Raw genomic sequence first — 20,130 nt, forward strand, 5'->3', positions numbered from 1 at the left:
GGGTATTGAGTGATCCCAAATCTACCTCTCATTCACTACAGCTTTAAGAAGATTTACCCTCTGGGAAAGAAGTTAGCAGCAGTCTTCTCCCAGCTGTCTCAAGGAGCGGACACCACAACATCTCTAAAACAGAAAGAGCACTGAGGGATATCTGTCTTCTTCTGGCCTCAGTAGAATTCTCTCTCTGGCTCCTCTTAGCTCACGTGCTCCTCTGATCAGTCCTTTGCTTCAACACCCTCCTCACTTACTGTTTGCAGCCGTTTTAGGGTCAATCTCTCCAAACATCAACTTCATTTCTCTCATAGTAGTCAGAACACTGATGCTGCAAGCCATGCACCTCTATTCAACATGAACACTGCATCTTTCCTTCTTTTCCTATTATTTAGCCTAGATAGACAGTGCAGTAACAATAATTTTTAGACAATATATTTCCCTTGACAACTATTATTCAGGTTGACTTTCACCATAATCATTACAACCCTCTTTCAAACCACATGACTTGGTACAATAATTCCACGTACCTGTGGCCATGTAGCATCAGTTAGCGCTAAAGATTTTAAGATGTTTCCTTAGATATAGTCAACTTTGAGAATGATGAAGTGACACAAAAGAACCTAAAATCCTTCTGCTCGATTTGGTGATGCCTACGATTTGTTCCATAATAGCGTCGGCTATATTTTGCGAAAATATTTAGTTTATCAAGGGTAGCAATTGTTATTGTTCAGACAGAACAGTCAGACCTATTCTAAAGATGTATTATCATTTCTACCTTTTATAATTGTCTGTTCCAAGAATACATGGTAATGTTGGCTATAGTCAGGTAATTTAATATTAACAGGAATAATTCGCAATATTGGAAATGTAAACCTCTAAAATATAAGGTTTTATTTTTCATGTAGTCGACTCATGGCTTTGCAAGAAGATAAGATGAGTAAAAGATGGAAGAAGCAAGATATTTGCATGGGTGACGGTGAAACCTGTTCTTTTCCAAAGCTGATTAATAACTACAACAAGTACATCATCTCTTTTGCTGAGGACGAAGCAGGTAAAGTAAAATGTCCTTGTCTACGTTTCCTGCTCCCAGGCAGAGGTTAGCTGTAAAATATATACTATGTGAAAAAATGATAATATACACTATTTGCGCATAAATAATTTATTTTAGTATTTCAATATTTTGAAAAGTTACATCTTATTCAGAATATAGGACATTTGAACAAAGTTATAAAACGATCCCTATTTCAAGCTATTAAGAGAAATGTGATAAAGCTAGCTTTGTCTTTCTCTGTTCCGAGGTTCTGTCTGGATTTGGCACCGCCGGTGTGAATGTAGGGCACATATTCAGATATTTTGAATAGTGTACCTTGTACAGTTCTAATTCCATCCTATGTTGGTTAAGTGCATTGTTAGAACTCAGATGTCTTCTTCAAATAACAGATAAAACAAGAATGAAAGTTATAAAGCAAGGTCCACATTTATCCTTTAAATGCCACAGTGGGAGCTGCTGGACGAGGAATCCGTAAATCCTCGTTTTTTGAAAACATATTTCAAAGGCAACATGTTTCGATCTATTTGCTTTCATTTGACCTTTACCCATAATCTGCTGCACACGTAATTTCTTTTAAATACGTTCTTGAGTTTGTTTACATAGTTCTATGGTTGTAGAACCTAATGCTTAATTGTGTAGGGTCATTGCTTCCCTAAAGCAATAAGGGTCTCCGCTACATTTACTCTCTTGTAGTTCCATCTTCACTAGCACTTACCAGGCCTCCTTGCTTGATATAGAATGCAGGTTTTATTGTTTCTCCCTAAAGAGTAGTATTTAATCCTCTCATGTCTGTGTGCCTGAAATTGATTATCTATGGAGAAAGCTTAATCACGTCAAAAGGCCCCAGACTTGAGGATTCAGAAGTGTCTACTGTAGCCAGATAACTTTTATTAAATGCCAGATAACTAAAATTAAATGGAGATGTGCATATGCTGGAATTCAAAATGACATTTACCAGAACATTTAGAGATTATCTATTTTATATTTTTCGCTTTTACCCTTAATCACAAATAAAAGGATACATACCAGAATGTGAATGAGTAATGTGTGCCATGGTTTACAGAGATGTATGATTACTTACCTAATGTACACAGCTTGAATGGTGCATGAGTGCATTACTTATCGATCATATAATGTATCCCCCTAAAGGTATGATAGCAACATACATTTCTAGAGTTTGTATGTTTTCTCTAACTTTAAGTGTGTATATATGTCAGTGTACGTATTGTATTAAGAAGTAACGTAATTACAAAAATGTCTTTAAATGTTATTTTTGTCTCGGAAAACATTTTTCATGTATTGTCTATCCCTTCCTATGCATGGGATGCTTGTAATACTCGGAACTATGATGCACTTCACGTGCCTTTGTTAGGGGGCAGGTGGTCTGTATCTTGAAAACTACAGGTGGTGAGTACGAGGTTATGTACTTGTCAAAGTATAGGAGTTTCATTCTGTGATGGCTATGAAGAGTGGAGATGGGCCTGGTGCAGTAGCACATGGTGAAGGGAGAGGAGATAGATTTCCTCTTTTTCTAAGTTGTGGGTAGGATGTTGAGGAATAAATTAGCAAAGGAACTCAGAGGTCACAGAGTAAATTGCTCTAATACAGGTGGTATAATAAGAGCTCAGATGTAGCTGATAACTTGAATGTAGCAGTATTAGTGGGAACATATATCATTCCAATGTAATGGAGGTGCCAGAATGGACCACTGAACTGCTGTTAATAGAATGGTAACATAAATGACTCAATTCACATGTGTGCAGGCAACAAAATGTTAGCAAAAATGAATCAATAGATGAGAGAATGGTTTGGTAAACTGCAAATCAAAGAATGATAACATAAAGGCAGCCTGGATGGTAGAAGATTACTTCTTGGAGCAATATATGCACCCAATGTAGATCAAGCCCCTTTCTTCCATTCTTTATGTGCAGCATTAGCTCACTGGAGTGGTAGCCCTTGGGTGTTAGGCAGAGATTTCAACAGTGTTCTGGGTTTTGATCGCTTCTTCCCGCCCCTGCACCACATTGTGGCCACATTTAACGCACTTACCTTTACCTCATGGTTAAAACACAGGGAGGTAATGGATGTGTGATGCCATCGTAACCCCACCACCAAAGTGTACTCCTACTACTTGCACGCACACAGACATCACGTCTCCATAGCCATGTTCGCTTGCACCCAAGTAATTATTCCACATATCACATGTACAGGATATCTTGGACGCACATATTCTGACCATAATCCGTTCCAACTGCAGTTATGTTGGGAGCACATCCCACCATCTATAACCCTCTGGCGTCTACAAGCCTCCACACTGGAGAACCCCCTTTCCATTCCTCCATTCTCAATAATATCACTGAATACTTCAACTTTAACACTGGACCAGCCTTGTCTCACCTAATAGAATGGGATGCATTCAAAGTATTCATTCGGGTGCACTGTATGGGTAACGCACTTAACATGCACAGACATCTCACCACTGATATCACTCACCTGGAGTGTCAGCTGCTGGCCCTAGAAGAACTAGCTCGGTCTTCCACCAACTCTTGGAGTTGATTACTTCAATCCCAACATGACTGCTTTGCCTTGCTGGAAAGCTCTGCTGCCTCAATTATGCTGACTGCACTAAACACATGCACATCGATGCAGACAGCTCAAGTACACTACAGGCCTGACTAGTACAACAGGAAGAAGATAGACGTCCCAGCCTGTCTATCAGCACCAATACAGGGAAATTACTCCACAAGCAGAGAGACATATACTCTGCCTTCATGTGCCACTAATTACAGCTGTATACATCTGGTTCTGCTTCCCCCTTGGGAAACAACAATAACTTCCTGAGTGATGTAACACCCCCACACATCTCACAGGAATCCATGGAGGAACTCAACGCTGAGGTCACCCCTTTTGAGGTACAGGAGGCAATCTGTGTGCTTGCCACCAATGCAACTCCTGGACCGGATGACTAATTGGCTGTATTTTAGCACCATGCTTGAAGTCTCTGTATGACACCGCTCTCACTGCAGTGACCTTGCTACCCCCACTGAGTGACTCTTTATTAATCTTGATGCCCAAACCATGCCGAAACACAATCGATCATAGGCCTCTTGCACTGTTAAATACAGATTATAAAATCGTAGCAAAAATATTGGTGGATCAACTGGCCCCTTTAGTGCCACAATTAGTCCACTCGGACTGAAGTGACTGTACCTGCCAGAAATACCTCCTTAACCTTTGACCATTTTTTCTTGTATTTGCGCATGCCTCACGGTGTAACTCCACAGGGAGTGGCTGGTATTAGATCTACATAAGGCTTTTGACTCTCCAGGGTGGCCTTTTTATTTGAAGTACTACTTCAGTACTGACTAGGGCCCTGTTTCCTCTGTCTGGTTACACTATTTTTCACTAACCCCACACCAGAGTGTAATTAGGCTGCCACATTTCGGACCCCATAGTAAAACAGCAAAGAACTCACTAAGGATGCCGTTGTCTCCCCTCTTTTTTTGTCTGGCACTTGAACCCTTAGCACAGCATCTCTGCACTCAGGGCCAAAACTGGGGGATCCCCTTAGGAGACGGTACGCACTTGGTCTTCCTGTATGCAGATGATATGTTACTGTATTTTAAAAATGTCAGAACTATACCCTCACTATTGCAAACCTACTGACGACTTTGCCATTATCTCAGCCTTGGGGTTAGCTGGACTAAATCTTGTCTCTTTACTTTCAATACTCATACTCCAAACCTAATGAACAAGATAAACGGCATTCATCTTGAGTTGCAACCTGCTACATTTCGGTAGTTAGGGATACACATATATCACAAGCCAGAGGACCTCTTTGAAGGCAACCTGGGCTGAGCTGTCTCAGCGTTACATGCGCAGGTGTCATTTTGACAGACACTACCATTGTCAGTGGCGGGGAGGGTGACCGTGAAGAAAATGGTGGTTCTGCCAAGACTATCATACTATTTTGCCAACCTCCCTCTTTTTAGACACTGACTTTTTTTCCCCTCTTTAAAATGCATGGTGGGTGATCCCATCAGGCACCATATGCATCAAAAAGTAGCACTACTCAAGCTTTGTCTTCCTACAGAAATTGACCAGCTCAAGATTCCCAGCTTCGAACATTACTGTTTGGCTTCCGAACTCCAATGGGCATCACACTGGTTTGCTGGCTCAAACCTAGTGGATACTGCAACGCTTTCCTCCCTTGGGACTTGAAGTAGCTACTCACCATCTTTCACCCCCATACTAAGGCTCTAATACCAAGCGTGCCCCTCCTCTAGGTCGCTTATAGGTGATACCACAGGGCACCATACACTCCGGCACTGCCACTACTTGGTATGCTGCGAAGACACCTGTCCACTACCGTCAGAGAATTTATGCCATAGCACACAGTTGGTTTGCACAGTGTAGGCGCCCTATATAACGATGGAACCATTTTCCCTATCGAAGAACTGAGGGCTGGTTCTGAGCTTCTGCTTGACTGGTTCCTGCTACAAATCTCCTTTATCGGTGGTTGGGGAGAGGTACAACAGGAACCCCCACAACATCTTGTTGTCCAATATCTACATATACTGGGTGCGGGTGGCCACTAGTCCCAATGACTGGCCTATGCCTTACGCATACACGCAGCACTTCCTCTCACCACATTGCGCAGACACTGGGACACAGATCTTGGCTGCATCTGCACAGATGGCGAGTGGCTAGCTACATTGACCAATCATTAGTGTTCCGCAATGCTTGATTCAGGATTCAGTTCTGTATCCTACACTGCAACTACTTGACTCCCAGTAAAATAAACTGTTATTTTCACTGCACCGATGCTGCCTGCCCCGTTGTCTAGCGCCAGATGGTGAAATAGTGCACATGCTCTAGTCCTACCCCACAGTGGCCACCTATTGGAACATTGTCGTAGCGCTCCTGACTCACTGGAACGTCCTAGCCCTGGGAAGAATGCATCATGGGGCTCTGCTGCTGTTCCATAAAATATAAAGCTGCAATGCCTTTTCTAGACCTCGCCCTCCTTTTAGCGAAATGGCTGATCACCTGTGTTAGAAATGGGGTCTTTGGTTGACAGTCAGGTTACCCCCTGTTCAAGCAAGGACCCTCACTCTAGTTAGGATAAAAGAGAATCACCCTCAGCTAACCCCTGCTTACCCCCTTGGTAGCTTGGCAGAGCAGTAGGCTTAACCTCAGAGTGCTGGGCGTAAAGTATTTGTACCAACACACACAGTAACTTAATGAAAACACTACAAAATGACACAACACCAGTTTAGAAAAATAGGAAATATTTATCTAGACAAAACAAGACCAAAACGACAAAAATCCAACATACACAAGTCAAGTTATGATTTTTTTAAAGGTTTAAAATAAAAAGAGTCTTTAGGTAGTTGTAACACCACACTAGCACTGCTAGCGTGAAAATGTACCTGGTTTGCGGCAAAAATAACCCCGCACGGGAGGTGTGCGTCGAAAATAACCCTGCACGGGTATATGCGTTGAAAACAGCTCGGCACGGCGAGGCGCGTCGAAAAAGCCAGCCACGCGACGGTCCGAAAGTCCCGCGGCGCTGGTTGCGATCTCTCAGCCTTCGTCAGCGATGCTGCGCGTCGTTTCTCCTGCTCCGGGCGTCGATTCTCCGGTCGCGTTTCCTGCGGCGTCGTTTCTCAGCTGCGGAGCCGGCGTCGCGTCGTTTTCTCAGCCGCGATCGGATTCGCGTCGATCTTTTCTCCGCACGGCGCTCGGTGCGTGTATTTTTGTCCTTAGGCTGCCAGCCTCTCCTTTCAGGGTCCCAGGAACTGGAAGGGCACCACAGAGCAGAGTAGGGGTCTCTCCAGAGACTCCAGGTGCTGGCAGGAAGAAGTCTTTGCTATCCCTGAGACTTCAATAACAGGAGGCAAGCTCTACATCAAGCCCTTGGAGATTTCTTCTTCAAGATGGAAGGCACACAAAGTCCAGTCTTTGCCCTCTTACTCTGGCAGAAGCAGCACTGCAGGAAAGCTCCACAAAGCACAGTCACAGGCAGGGCAGCACTTGTTCCTCAGCGATCAGCTCTTCTCCAGGCAGAGGTTCCCCTTGATTCCAGAAGTGTTTCTAAAGTTTGTAAGTTTGGATGCCCTTCTTATACCCATTTTAGTCTTTGAAGTCACCTTCCTTCAAAGGGGACTCACACCTTCTTGTGAAATCCTGCCTTGCCCAGGCAAGGCCTCAGACACACACCAGGGGGCTGGAGACAGCATTGTCAGAGGCAGGCACAGTCCTTTCAGATGAGAGTGACCACTCCACCCCTCCCTCCTAGCAGAGATGGCTAATCAGGAAATGCAGATCACACCCCAGCTCCCTTTGTGTCACTGTCTGGTGTGAGGTGAAAAACAACCCAACTGTCAACTGACCCAGACAGGGAATCCACAAACAAGGCAGAGTCACAGAATGGTTTAAGCAAGAAAATGCTCACTTTCTAAAAGTGGCATTTCCAAACTCACAATCTCAAAATCAACTTTACCAAAAGATGCATTTTTAAATTGTGAGTTCAGGGATCCCAAACTCCACCTGTCCATCTCTTCTCTAGGGAAATCTACACTTTAATCATATTTAAAGGTAGCCCCCATATTATCCTATGAGAGAGACAGACCTTGCAACAGTGAAAACGAAATTGGCAGTATTTCACTGTCAGGACATATAAACCACATTACTATATGTCCTACCTTATCCATACACTGCACCCTGCCCTTGGGGCTACCTAGGGCATATCTTAGGGGTGCCTTACATGTAAGGAAAGGGAAGGTTTAGGCCTGGCAGTGGGTACACTTGCCAAGTCGAATTTACAGTGTAAGAATACACATGCAGACACTGCAGTGGCAGGTCTGAGACATGATTACAGAGCTACTTATGTGGGTGGCACAACCAGTGCTGCAGGCCCACTAGTAGCATTTGATTTACAGGCCCTGGCACCTCTAGTGCACATTACTAGGGACTTACTAGTAATTCAAATATGCCAATCATGGATGAACCACTTACATACAATTTAAACAGGAGCACTTGCACTTTAGCACTGGTTAGCAGTGGTAAAGTGCCCAGAGTAACAAAAACAGCAAAATCAGAGTCCAGCACACATCAACAACCTGGGGAACAGAGGCAAAAAGTTAAGGGAGACCACGCCAAGGATGAAAAGTCTAACACGTGTCCCCCCCAGCTAAAAGTGGGGAGCAACTACCCAACCTCATGGGAGTTCTCATCACTAAGGCGGAAGAACCTGGACAGACCATCAGCATTGGCGTGTTCTGTACCGGGTCGATGTTCCACCGTAAAGTCCATCCCCTGTAGGGAAATGGACCACCTCAACAGTTTTGGGTTCTCACCCCTCATCTGCATTAACCATCTGAGGGGTCTGTGGTCGGTCTGAACTCGGAAGTGAGTCCCAAACAAGTAGGGTCTTAGCTTCTTCAGTGCCCAGACCACAGCAAACGCTTCACGTTCTATGGCACTCCACCTACGTTCCCTGGGTAGTAACCTCCTGCTAATGAAGGCTACGGGTTGATCTAGGCCCTCTTCATTCAGCTGTGAGAGTACTGCTCCAATACCATGCTCTGAGGCGTCTGTCTGTACAACAAACTCCGTGGAGTAGTCAGGTGCCTTCAGCACAGGTGCTGTGCACATGGCAGCCTTCAGGGCATCAAAAGCGTTCTGGCAGGCCTCTGTCCAGATCACTTTCTTGGGTTGCTTCTTAGAAGTCAACTCAGTTAAGGGGGTAACAATGGTACCATATCCCTTAACGAACCTCCTATAGTAGCCTGTGAGACCTAAAAAGGCTCTCACTTCAGTCTGGGTCTTGGGAGGCTCCCAAGCCAGAATCGTGTCAATCTTAGGCTGTAGGGGTGCCACCTGGCCACTCCCCACCTGGTGTCCTAAGTACACAACAGAACCCTGCCCTATTTGGCACTTGCTCGCCTTAATAGTGAGGCCTGCCTTCTGCAGGGCCTCTAACACTCTCCAGAGGTGTTGCAGGTGTTCCTCCCATGTGGAACTAAACACAGCAATGTCATCCAGGTAGGCGGCACTGAACTCATCCAGTCCTGCCAACACCTGGTTGACCAACCTCTGAAAGGTGGCAGGGGCATTCTTCATCCCAAAGGGCATCACATTGAAGTGGAAGTGCCCATCGGGGGTAGAGAATGCTGACCTCTCCTTTGCCCCTTCAGTTAAGGCAATCTGCCAGTACCCAGATGTTAAATCAAACGTACTGAGGTACTTGGCAGCTCCTAACCGATCAATGAGCTCATCAGCTCGGGGGATGGGGTGTGCGTCAGTCTTGCTGACCGCATTGAGACCCCGGTAGTCCACACAGAACCTAAGTTCTGGAGTGGCACCAGGAGCAGTAGCCTTTGGGACCAAGACCACTGGGCTGGCCCAAGGACTGCTGGAGTGCTCAATAACCCTTAGGGCTAACATTTTGGAGACTTCCTCCTTAATGCAAGCCCTCACCCTGTCAGTCACCCTGTAAACCTTATGTTTAACAGGTGTACTGTCCCCAGTGTCCACATCATGTGTGCACAGGTGTGTGACTCCTGGGATCAGGGAAAACAGTGAGGCGAACTGTCCCAGCACGTGGCGACAGTCCCTCTGCTGTTCCTCAGTCAGGGAGGAGGAGAGGATCACTCCCTCCACAGACCCATCTTTCTCTCCTGCAGACAGGAGGTCAGGAAGAGGCTCACTCTCCTCCTCCACCCCGTCATCTGTCGCTAGGAGCATGGATAGCTCAGTTCGCTCAAAGTGTGGTTTGAGGCGGTTGACATGTAGGACCCTCAAGGGGGATTGCAAGTCTACCAGATAGGTGACCTCGCTCTTTCTTTCCACCACCTCAAAAGGCCCAGTCCACTTATCTTGGAGAGCCCTAGGCTCTACTGGTGCCATGACCCACACTTTTTGTCCAGGCTGAAACTCAACCAGAGTGGCATTCTGGTCGTACCACCGTTTCATGTCCTCCTGGCTTGCTTCCAGGTTCTCCTGAGCGAGACGCCTGAAGCGGGCAGTCTGGTTTCTTAGTGCCAGCATGTAGCTAAATACATCCTGGGGTGGTTTACTAGGAGCTTTCTCCAAAGCCTCCTTCACCAGACTGAGCGGTCCCCTCACAGGGTGGCCATAGATGAGCTCAAAGGGGCTAAATCCAAGTCCCTTTTGAGGCACCTCCCTGTAAGCGAACAGAAGGCATGGCAAGAGGACGTCCCACTTACGCCTCAAGGGCTCTGACAGGCCCTGAATCATGCCTTTCAAGGTGCGGTTGAATCTCTCAACCAGACCATTACTTTGGGGGTGGTAAGGGGTGGTGAACTTGTAGGTTACCCCACACACCTTCCACAGAGACTTCATATAAGTGGATATGAAGTTTGTACCCCTATCAGATACTACCTCCTTGGGGAACCCCATGCGGGTAAAAACCCCCATCAAGGCACGTCCCACCACGGGGGCGGTGACCGTCCTTAGAGGAATAGCTTCTGGGTACCGTGTGGCATGGTCCACCAAGACCAGGATGAACCTGTTGCCCATGGCTGTCTTGGGATCCAGAGGCCCCACAATGTCAATTCCTACCCTTTCAAAGGGGGTACTGACCACCGGTAAAGGTTGGAGGGGAGCTTTGCATTTCCCCCCACTCTTGCCACTTGCCTGACAAGTCTGACAAGATCTACAATAAGCAGCTGACTGCTTGTTCATCAAGGGCCAGTAAAAGTGGGAGACAAGCCTCTTATAGGTCTTGTCCTGCCCTAGATGTCCTGCCAAAGGCACATCATGAGCCAAACCCAGTAGGAAGGTCCTGAAGCCCTGGGGTACCACCAGCATACGAGCTGACCCCGGCTCAGGAACCTTAGGCTCACTATACAGGAGGCCATCCTCCCAATAAATCAGGTGAGTACCTGGCGCCCCGCCAGCCGCCTGGGCTGCAGCCTGCTGCCGCAGTCCCTCAGGAGTAGGGCACTCCTTCTGCGCTGTGCAGAATACTTCCCTGGTGGGTCCCCCTTCCTGCTGCCACTGCGACAGCTCGGGGACCTCCCCCAGTTCAGCCACCTGTTCCCCTGTAGGTTCCGGGGCATCACCCTCAGGCTCTGCCTCCTCCCGGACCGTGGGAACTTCTGGGGCGGGTTTCCCGCGCCTCCTGCCTCTCCTCTTCTTGGCGGTCCCCTGGGCCACTGTTTCAGGCTCCAGGGGCTCTTGACTACCCTGATTGGCTGCCATAGACCGGGTGGATACGCATACCCACCCAGGCAGACCCAACATCTCCAAGTGAGACCTGTGTTCCACCTCCTTCCAAGGGGAATCCTCCAGGTCGTTGCCTAGCAAACAATCAACAGGCATGGTTGGACTCACAGCTACTTTCCAGGAACCTGAGACCCCCCCCCATTCAAAGGGAACCTGCGCCACTCTGCAGAGGCGCTCAGAGTTGTCTACTGCAACTACTTGGTGAAGTACCCGGGGATCAATCTGCTCTTCAGACACCAGGTGACTCCTCACTGTAGTCACACTGGCTCCTGTGTCTCTCAGAGCCTCCACCCTCTGTCCATTGATGGTCACCCATTGCCTGTACTTCTTAGTGTTATCAGGCACTAGGTTTCTCTGGACCATCTCACTGTCCCCTAGTGAGACAAGGGTCATTTCTGCTGGTTCCCACCCACCTGAAACCAACTCCTCCCCAAGCGCTACACTGGCCAAACCCTGGGACGGTGCACCAGTGGGTGCCGGTGTACTTTTGGGGCATTTGGGGTCCCCCCTCACATGACCCACCTGGTCACATGAATAGCACTTACGTAGGGGACCACCTGCCATTGGCTTCCCTTTGGAGAACCATGGCCTCTTTTCACTGGGGGGTTGGGAATCCTTACCCTGGGAATCAGTTTGGGGCCCTTTAGAGAACTCATCCTGTTTGCCCTTACCCCCCCCTTTCTTCTGAGAGGGACCCTGCCCACCCTTGGCGTGGTCTCCCCCATACCTCTTTTGGACCCTGGTGCTCTCCCAGCGGTCCGCTTCCTGTGCAAGCTTCCTGGGGTCAGTCAGCTTGCTGTCAATGAGGTGCTGGCGCAGCTCTGGAAAACATAAACTGTACAAGTGCTCCCAAGCAATTAAATTGTAAAGCCCCTCATACGTGTTTACCTTACTGCCCTTCACCCAACCATCCAGTGACCTGCAACAAGAATCAACACATTCCAACCATGTTTGGGATTCCTTTCTCTTGTAGGATCTAAACTTCTCTTTGTACTGCTCAGGGGTGAGACCATACCTGGTAAGTAAGGCCTCCTTCATGGCAGGGTAGGTGAGACTCTGAGCATCCCCTAAGGCCGTCAGTGTGTCCCTCCCCTCTGCCTCAAAATGCTTCCACAGGGCTGCCCCCCAATGAGCTTCAGGGACCAGGTTCATGTGGAGAGCTGACTCATAACCCTTGAACCACAAGTAGATATCATCCTCCCTTTTATAATCCCTCACAAGGTCTTTTGGGATGTGTACCCTTCTCTCAGGCTGCACTGTAGAATTGCTGCCACCATCCCTACTGGACTGGTTTCTATGATCTATCTCTTTCAAGCTAAGCTCATGAGCCATTGTTATCTTCTTCTCCTCAAGGGCTAGCCTTCTCTGCTCCAATTGGTACTCCCTTTCTGCCTGTCTGTCCTGTAACTCTTCAGGTGTCAGACCCTTGGAGGATACACTGCTACTTGCCCTAGAGATTCTCCCCTGAGACATAGCAGGCCCACCCACTACATCAGTGTGAGTGACTTGCAACTCCTCTTCCCCCTCTGGCTCCTCATCTGTGTGCCCCTCAGCTGCTTTGGCTGCCACCCAGGCCCTCAGCGCCTTTTGCAGCTCAACCTTCTTGGATGAGCTCTCAATGGGACAGCCAACATTCCTACAAAACTGCTTCAACTGAGCCACCTTGTAGCTCTCCAATTTCTCCAAATCAAAAGCAGTTTCAGCTAGGGCATCTCCAGACTGAGACATGATGAGAGGTAAAAAAAAATATGCACAGTTCCAAAAACAGAAAAGCAAGTTCTCAAATGAAGTTTCAGCAAAGTCAATCCCGGGATCAGTGAAAAAAAGAAACTGAATGCAGAGAAAAACAGTCCAAGTAAAAAACAAAAATCACAAGACTAGTAGTATGTGGTCACGTAGTGGTCTGAGATCAAAACAGTAGTGTACACTTAATTACTGTATGTCAAGTACAAATACAAGTCCAAATCCCGACCGCTGGTCACCAATGTTAGAAATGGGGTCTTTGGTTGACAGTCAGGTTACCCCCTGTTCAAGCAAGGACCCTCACTCTAGTTAGGATAAAAGAGAATCACCCTCAGCTAACCCCTGCTTACCCCCTTGGTAGCTTGGCAGAGCAGTAGGCTTAACCTCAGAGTGCTGGGCGTAAAGTATTTGTACCAACACACACAGTAACTTAATGAAAACACTACAAAATGACACAACACCAGTTTAGAAAAATAGGAAATATTTATCTAGACAAAACAAGACCAAAACGACAAAAATCCAACATACACAAGTCAAGTTATGATTTTTTTAAAGGTTTAAAATAAAAAGAGTCTTTAGGTAGTTGTAACACCACACTAGCACTGCTAGCGTGAAAATGTACCTGGTTTGCGGCAAAAATAACCCCGCACGGGAGGTGTGCGTCGAAAATAACCCTGCACGGGTATATGCGTTGAAAACAGCTCGGCACGGCGAGGCGCGTCGAAAAAGCCAGCCACGCGACGGTCCGAAAGTCCCGCGGCGCTGGTTGCGATCTCTCAGCCTTCGTCAGCGATGCTGCGCGTCGTTTCTCCTGCTCCGGGCGTCGATTCTCCGGTCGCGTTTCCTGCGGCGTCGTTTCTCAGCTGCGGAGCCGGCGTCGCGTCGTTTTCTCAGCCGCGATCGGATTCGCGTCGATCTTTTCTCCGCACGGCGCTCGGTGCGTGTATTTTTGTCCTTAGGCTGCCAGCCTCTCCTTTCAGGGTCCCAGGAACTGGAAGGGCACCACAGAGCAGAGTAGGGGTCTCTCCAGAGACTCCAGGTGCTGGCAGGAAGAAGTCTTTGCTATCCCTGAGACTTCAATAACAGGAGGCAAGCTCTACATCAAGCCCTTGGAGATTTCTTCTTCAAGATGGAAGGCACACAAAGTCCAGTCTTTGCCCTCTTACTCTGGCAGAAGCAGCACTGCAGGAAAGCTCCACAAAGCACAGTCACAGGCAGGGCAGCACTTGTTCCTCAGCGATCAGCTCTTCTCCAGGCAGAGGTTCCCCTTGATTCCAGAAGTGTTTCTAAAGTTTGTAAGTTTGGATGCCCTTCTTATACCCATTTTAGTCTTTGAAGTCACCTTCCTTCAAAGGGGACTCACACCTTCTTGTGAAATCCTGCCTTGCCCAGGCAAGGCCTCAGACACACACCAGGGGGCTGGAGACAGCATTGTCAGAGGCAGGCACAGTCCTTTCAGATGAGAGTGACCACTCCACCCCTCCCTCCTAGCAGAGATGGCTAATCAGGAAATGCAGATCACACCCCAGCTCCCTTTGTGTCACTGTCTGGTGTGAGGTGAAAAACAACCCAACTGTCAACTGACCCAGACAGGGAATCCACAAACAAGGCAGAGTCACAGAATGGTTTAAGCAAGAAAATGCTCACTTTCTAAAAGTGGCATTTCCAAACTCACAATCTCAAAATCAACTTTACCAAAAGATGCATTTTTAAATTGTGAGTTCAGGGATCCCAAACTCCACCTGTCCATCTCTTCTCTAGGGAAATCTACACTTTAATCATATTTAAAGGTAGCCCCCATATTATCCTATGAGAGAGACAGACCTTGCAACAGTGAAAACGAAATTGGCAGTATTTCACTGTCAGGACATATAAACCACATTACTATATGTCCTACCTTATCCATACACTGCACCCTGCCCTTGGGGCTACCTAGGGCATATCTTAGGGGTGCCTTACATGTAAGGAAAGGGAAGGTTTAGGCCTGGCAGTGGGTACACTTGCCAAGTCGAATTTACAGTGTAAGAATACACATGCAGACACTGCAGTGGCAGGTCTGAGACATGATTACAGAGCTACTTATGTGGGTGGCACAACCAGTGCTGCAGGCCCACTAGTAGCATTTGATTTACAGGCCCTGGCACCTCTAGTGCACATTACTAGGGACTTACTAGTAATTCAAATATGCCAATCATGGATGAACCACTTACATACAATTTAAACAGGAGCACTTGCACTTTAGCACTGGTTAGCAGTGGTAAAGTGCCCAGAGTAACAAAAACAGCAAAATCAGAGTCCAGCACACATCAACAACCTGGGGAACAGAGGCAAAAAGTTAAGGGAGACCACGCCAAGGATGAAAAGTCTAACAACCTGTAAATGGAAAGCAGCCAACCTCACCCCCCCAGCAGCCTTCGCATGGGTTTTATCCATGCTAACATGATCTCAGACAGTGAGTACATTACTACACGGGGAAGTGGTGTAAAACAGGTCCACACAGCCCCTGCAGTGCGGGGGTCCCTGAGCTTCAGCTGGCCCGCTCAGTACACCACCCTGTCCTGAGAGCTCATGAGCAAGTTGGAGGGCCCCGCTCCCTGTTCTTGGCAGGAGGGTCCCCTCCAGTTTCATTGTTCCACTGTGCGCTCATGAGTGAGTGCAGAGGGCCCGCCTCCCTGTTCTTGGCAGGAGGGTCCTCTCCAGTTTCATTATGCCACTGTGCCAGGAGGAGGTGAAAGGTCTCCATAAAGATCCCATTTCAGAGACATGGGATACTCGCCTGGAGAAGCTACTTGAGGTGACACCAGCCACTCCATCCACATCCTGAACACACCTACGGACCACAGCCTTCTCCCTCCTCCCCCATTTTCCACTCTGTACAATGCATCTGCTATAACACCTGGGTCTCTCCTACTGATCGACACTAACATCTATGCCTGGCTGGCCCTCCCCTGGCTTTGCGACATTTGCGATGCATCACTCCATCACTATGAATGAATGCGCCCATTACCTTGTTTCCCAGTGTTTATTTTTACTCCTTTATTTCCTACTCATTCAGTAAGTGTTTTCTTTGTTCACCTTGTTTTATTAATGTTCATAACTGTGCTCTATGGCATCCCTACTTTCCAATAGACTCCAGCTCAATGTACCCAGAACCATAAATTACTTTCTTCACTGGCACTGTTATTGTGGTCTTCGCTGTTGTCAACATACAGGCCTCCAGCCTTTACTGATTGCATAGTTATATATTGTATTATCTCTGACTAACTCTTCTGGACACTCGCCTTATATGCATACTTTATTGTGATACAACAATAACACTGCATTGGAAATGTATTTAAAATTAAAAAAATGCCAATAAAAAATATTAAAAATTAAAAGAATGATAACATGAGTAACTCAGATTCAAATTAGCGTGCAAAATTCACATGCAGATGACCGGATATTAGTTACTCAGTGTAGGAAGTTGGCTCTGTATGTGCTATTTCAAAGTAAGGAATAGCATGCACAGAGTCCAAGGGTTCCCCTTAGAGGTAAAATAGTGGTAAAAAGAGATAATACTAATGCTCTATTTTGTGGTAGTGTGGTCGAGCAGTAGGCTTATCCAAGGAGTAGCGTTAAGCATTTGTTGTACATACACATAGACAATAAATGAGGTACACACACTCAGAGACAAATCCAGCCAATAGGTTTTGTATAGAAAAATATCTTTTCTTAGTTTATTTTAAGAACCACAGGTTCAAATTTAACATGTAATATCTTGTTTGAAAGGTATTGCAGGTAAGTACATTAGGAACTTTGAATCATTTCAATTGCATGTATACTTTTCAAGTTATTCACAAATAGCTATTTTAAAAGTGGACACAGTGCAATTTTCACAGTTCCTGTGGGAGGTAAGTATTTGTTAGTTTTACCAGGTAAGTAAGACACTTACAGGGTTCAGTTCTTGGTCCAAGGTAGCCCACCGTTGGGGGTTCAGAGCAACCCCAAAGTTACCACACCAGCAGCTCAGGGCCGGTCAGGTGCAGAGTTCAAAGTGGTGCCCAAAACGCATAGGCTTCAATGGAGAGAAGGGGGTGCCCCGGTTCCAGTCTGCCAGCAGGTAAGTACCCGCGTCTTCGGAGGGCAGACCAGGGGGGTTTTGTAGAGCACCGGGGGGGACACAAGCCCACACAGAAATTTCACCCTCAGCGGCGCGGGGGCGACCGGGTGCAGTGTTAGAACAAGCATCGGGTTCGCAATGGAAGTCAATGAGAGATCAAGGGATCTCTTCAGCGCTGCAGGCAGGCAAGGGGGGGCTTCCTCGGGGAAACCTCCACTTGGGCAAGGGAGAGGGACTCCTGGGGGTCACTTCTGCAGTGAAAGTCCAGTCCTTCAGGTCCTGGGGGCTGCGGGTGCAGGGTCTTTTCCAGGCGTCGGGACTTAGGTTTCAGAGAGTCGCGGTCAGGGGAAGCCTCGGGATTCCCTCTACAGGCGGCGCTGTGGGGGCTCAGGGGGGACAGGTTTTGGTACTCACAGTCGTAGAGTAGTCCGGGGGTCCTCCCTGAGGTGTTGGTTCTCCACCAGCCGAGTCGGGGTCGCCGGGTGCAGTGTTGCAAATCTCACGCTTCTTGCGGGGAGATTGCAGGGTTCTTTAAAGCTGCTCCTTTGGATAAAGTTGCAGTCTTTTTGGAGCAGGTCCGCTGTCCTCGGGAGTTTCTTGTCGTCGTCGAAGCAGGGCAGTCCTCAGAGGATTCAGAGGTCGCTGGTCCCTTTGGAAGGCGTCGCTGGAGCAGAGTTCTTTGGAAGGCAGGAGACAGGCCGGTGAGTTTCTGGAGCCAAGGCAGTTGTTGTCTTCTGGTCTTCCTCTGCAGGGGTTTTCAGCTAGGCAGTCCTTCTTCTTGTTGTTGCAGGAATCTAAATCTTTAGGTTCAGGGAAGCCCTTAAATACTAAATTTAAGGGCGTGTTTAGGTCTGGGGGGTTAGTAGCCAATGGCTACTAGCCCTGAGGGTGGGTACACCCTCTTTGTGCCTCCTCCCAAGGGGAGGGGGTCACATTCCTATCCCTATTGGGGGAATCCTCCTTCTACAAGATGGAGGATTTCTAAAAGTCAGAGTCACCTCAGCTCAGGACACCTTAGGGGCTGTCCTGACTGGCCAGTGACTCCTCCTTGTTTTTCTCATTATCTCTCCTGGACTTGCCGCCAAAAGTGGGGGCTGGGTCCAGGAGGCGGGCATCTCCACTAGCTGGAGTGCCCTGGGGCATTGTAACACGAAGCTTGAGCCTTTGAAGCTCACTGCTAGGTGTTACAGTTCCTGCAGGGGGGAGGTGTGAAGCACCTCCACCCAGAGCAGGCTTTGTTTCGGTCCTCAGAGAGCACAAAGGCTCTCACCGCAAGAGGTCAGACACTCGTCTCTCAGCAGCAGGCTGGCACAGACCAGTCAGTCCTGCACTGAACAATTGGGTAAAATACAGGGGGTATCTCTAAGATGCCCTCTGTGTGCATTTTTTTATAAATCCAACACTGGCATCAGTGTGGGTTTATTATTCTGAGAAGTTTGATACTAAACTTCCCAGTATTCAGTGTAGCCATTATGGAGCTGTGGAGTTCGTTTTTAACAGACTCCCAGCCCATATACTCTTATGGCTACCCTGTACTTACAATGTCTAAGGTTTTGCTTAGACACTGTAGGGGCATAGTGCTCATGCACATATGCCCTCACCTGTGGTATAGTGCACCCTGCCTTAGGGCTGTAAGGCCTACTAGAGGGGTGACTTACCTATGCCACAGGCAGTGGGAGGTTGGCATGGCACCCTGAGGGGAGTGCCATGTCGATTTAGTCATTTTCTCCCATCAGCACACACAAGCTGGCAAGCAGTGTGTCTGTGCTGAGTGAGGGGTCCCTAGGGTGGCATAAGACATGCTGCAGCCCTTAGAGATCTTCCCTGGCATCAGGGCCCTTGGTACCAGAGGTACCAGTTACAAGGGACTTACCTAGGTGCCAGGGTGGTGCCAATTGTGGAAACAATGGTACATTTTAGGTGAAAGAACACTGGTGCTGGGGCCTGGTTAGCAGGGTCCCAGCACACTTCTCAGTCAAGTCAGCATCAGTATCAGGCAAAAAGTGGGGGGTAACTGCAACAGGGAGCCATTTATTTACAATCAGTATCAATGTCAGAAAATGGTAGCATGAATCACTTCGATGCAGGTAACAGAAATAGATTCTTTTAGAAAGCACATTTTTGACAGCAATGGACAAAGGCACAAGGGAGTTATTTATTGTGTGCGTTGCTGAGGCGGGGCGAATTGTTGACTCACAGAGGAGGAAGGTTAGCTGGGGGGGTGTTAAGGCCTAAGACCTTCTCAGGGACATGTAGGATCCCTTAAAGGAATAGGCCCTTTTCTCTGGCACCAGAGTACTGACGTTCTTGGAGATTACTGGTGGTCACGTGACTCTGGCCATGTAGTTTCCCAGTATGCATGTGCTCATATGATGTTGCTTCAACCGTACCCCGTGTGGTTACTGTCTTGTGTCTTGCGGAGTGGAAAGATTGTGTGAGATTCCCCTACCAGTCCTCTGACACTCCTCTGGAACACGCCCCCTACTTTTCTTCCTAGTACTGCAACAAATAATAATACAAATAACAACAACAACAACAATAACACCAATAATAATCATAGTCACACAGATTACGGTTTCCAAGTATTGTAAATAACAGGTGTTATTGTTACGAAAGTTAATGTACTCATGTGTGTCACTTACAAAACTGGAAGTCATATATACTTTGTTTCTCTCCATACACGTAGATGACACATAGGCTGGTATTCCATATGTGTTTATGCATGGGTGGTTTACTAGCCAGCTATGCGAGAAGAACAAGTAACTTCTTCCAGGATCATGCTGATGCCGGGAAAAGGTGCTGTGAATCATAACCGTGGTCTGTACTTTCAGGCACCGATCCCAAAGGTCTTATTGACGTCTGGCACATCGGGCCGTATTTTGTCAAGATGACACAAGATAATGATAATTAGACATTGGAGGTTTCCTGTTTGTGCCAACCCTCCCCTGCAGCTCTTTTAAAATCTTAATTTCCAAATTCTGCACATGTT

At 47.5% G+C, this 20,130-nt stretch overlaps 1 protein-coding gene across 1 annotated transcript in view; it reads left to right on the top strand.

The window, feature by feature from the left end:
* Nucleotides 1–20,130, top strand: part of HHIPL2 (HHIP like 2) — a 212,794-nt gene that overhangs the window by 129,270 nt on the left and 63,394 nt on the right. The window contains exon 6 of the mRNA XM_069233855.1: nt 900–1,045. Coding sequence (XP_069089956.1) covers nt 900–1,045 — 146 coding nt within the window. The remainder of the gene's footprint in view (nt 1–899; nt 1,046–20,130) is intronic.

Source organism: Pleurodeles waltl, chromosome 5, assembly GCF_031143425.1.
Source record: "Pleurodeles waltl isolate 20211129_DDA chromosome 5, aPleWal1.hap1.20221129, whole genome shotgun sequence".
In the NCBI taxonomy this organism is placed as follows: domain Eukaryota; kingdom Metazoa; phylum Chordata; class Amphibia; order Caudata; family Salamandridae; genus Pleurodeles; species Pleurodeles waltl.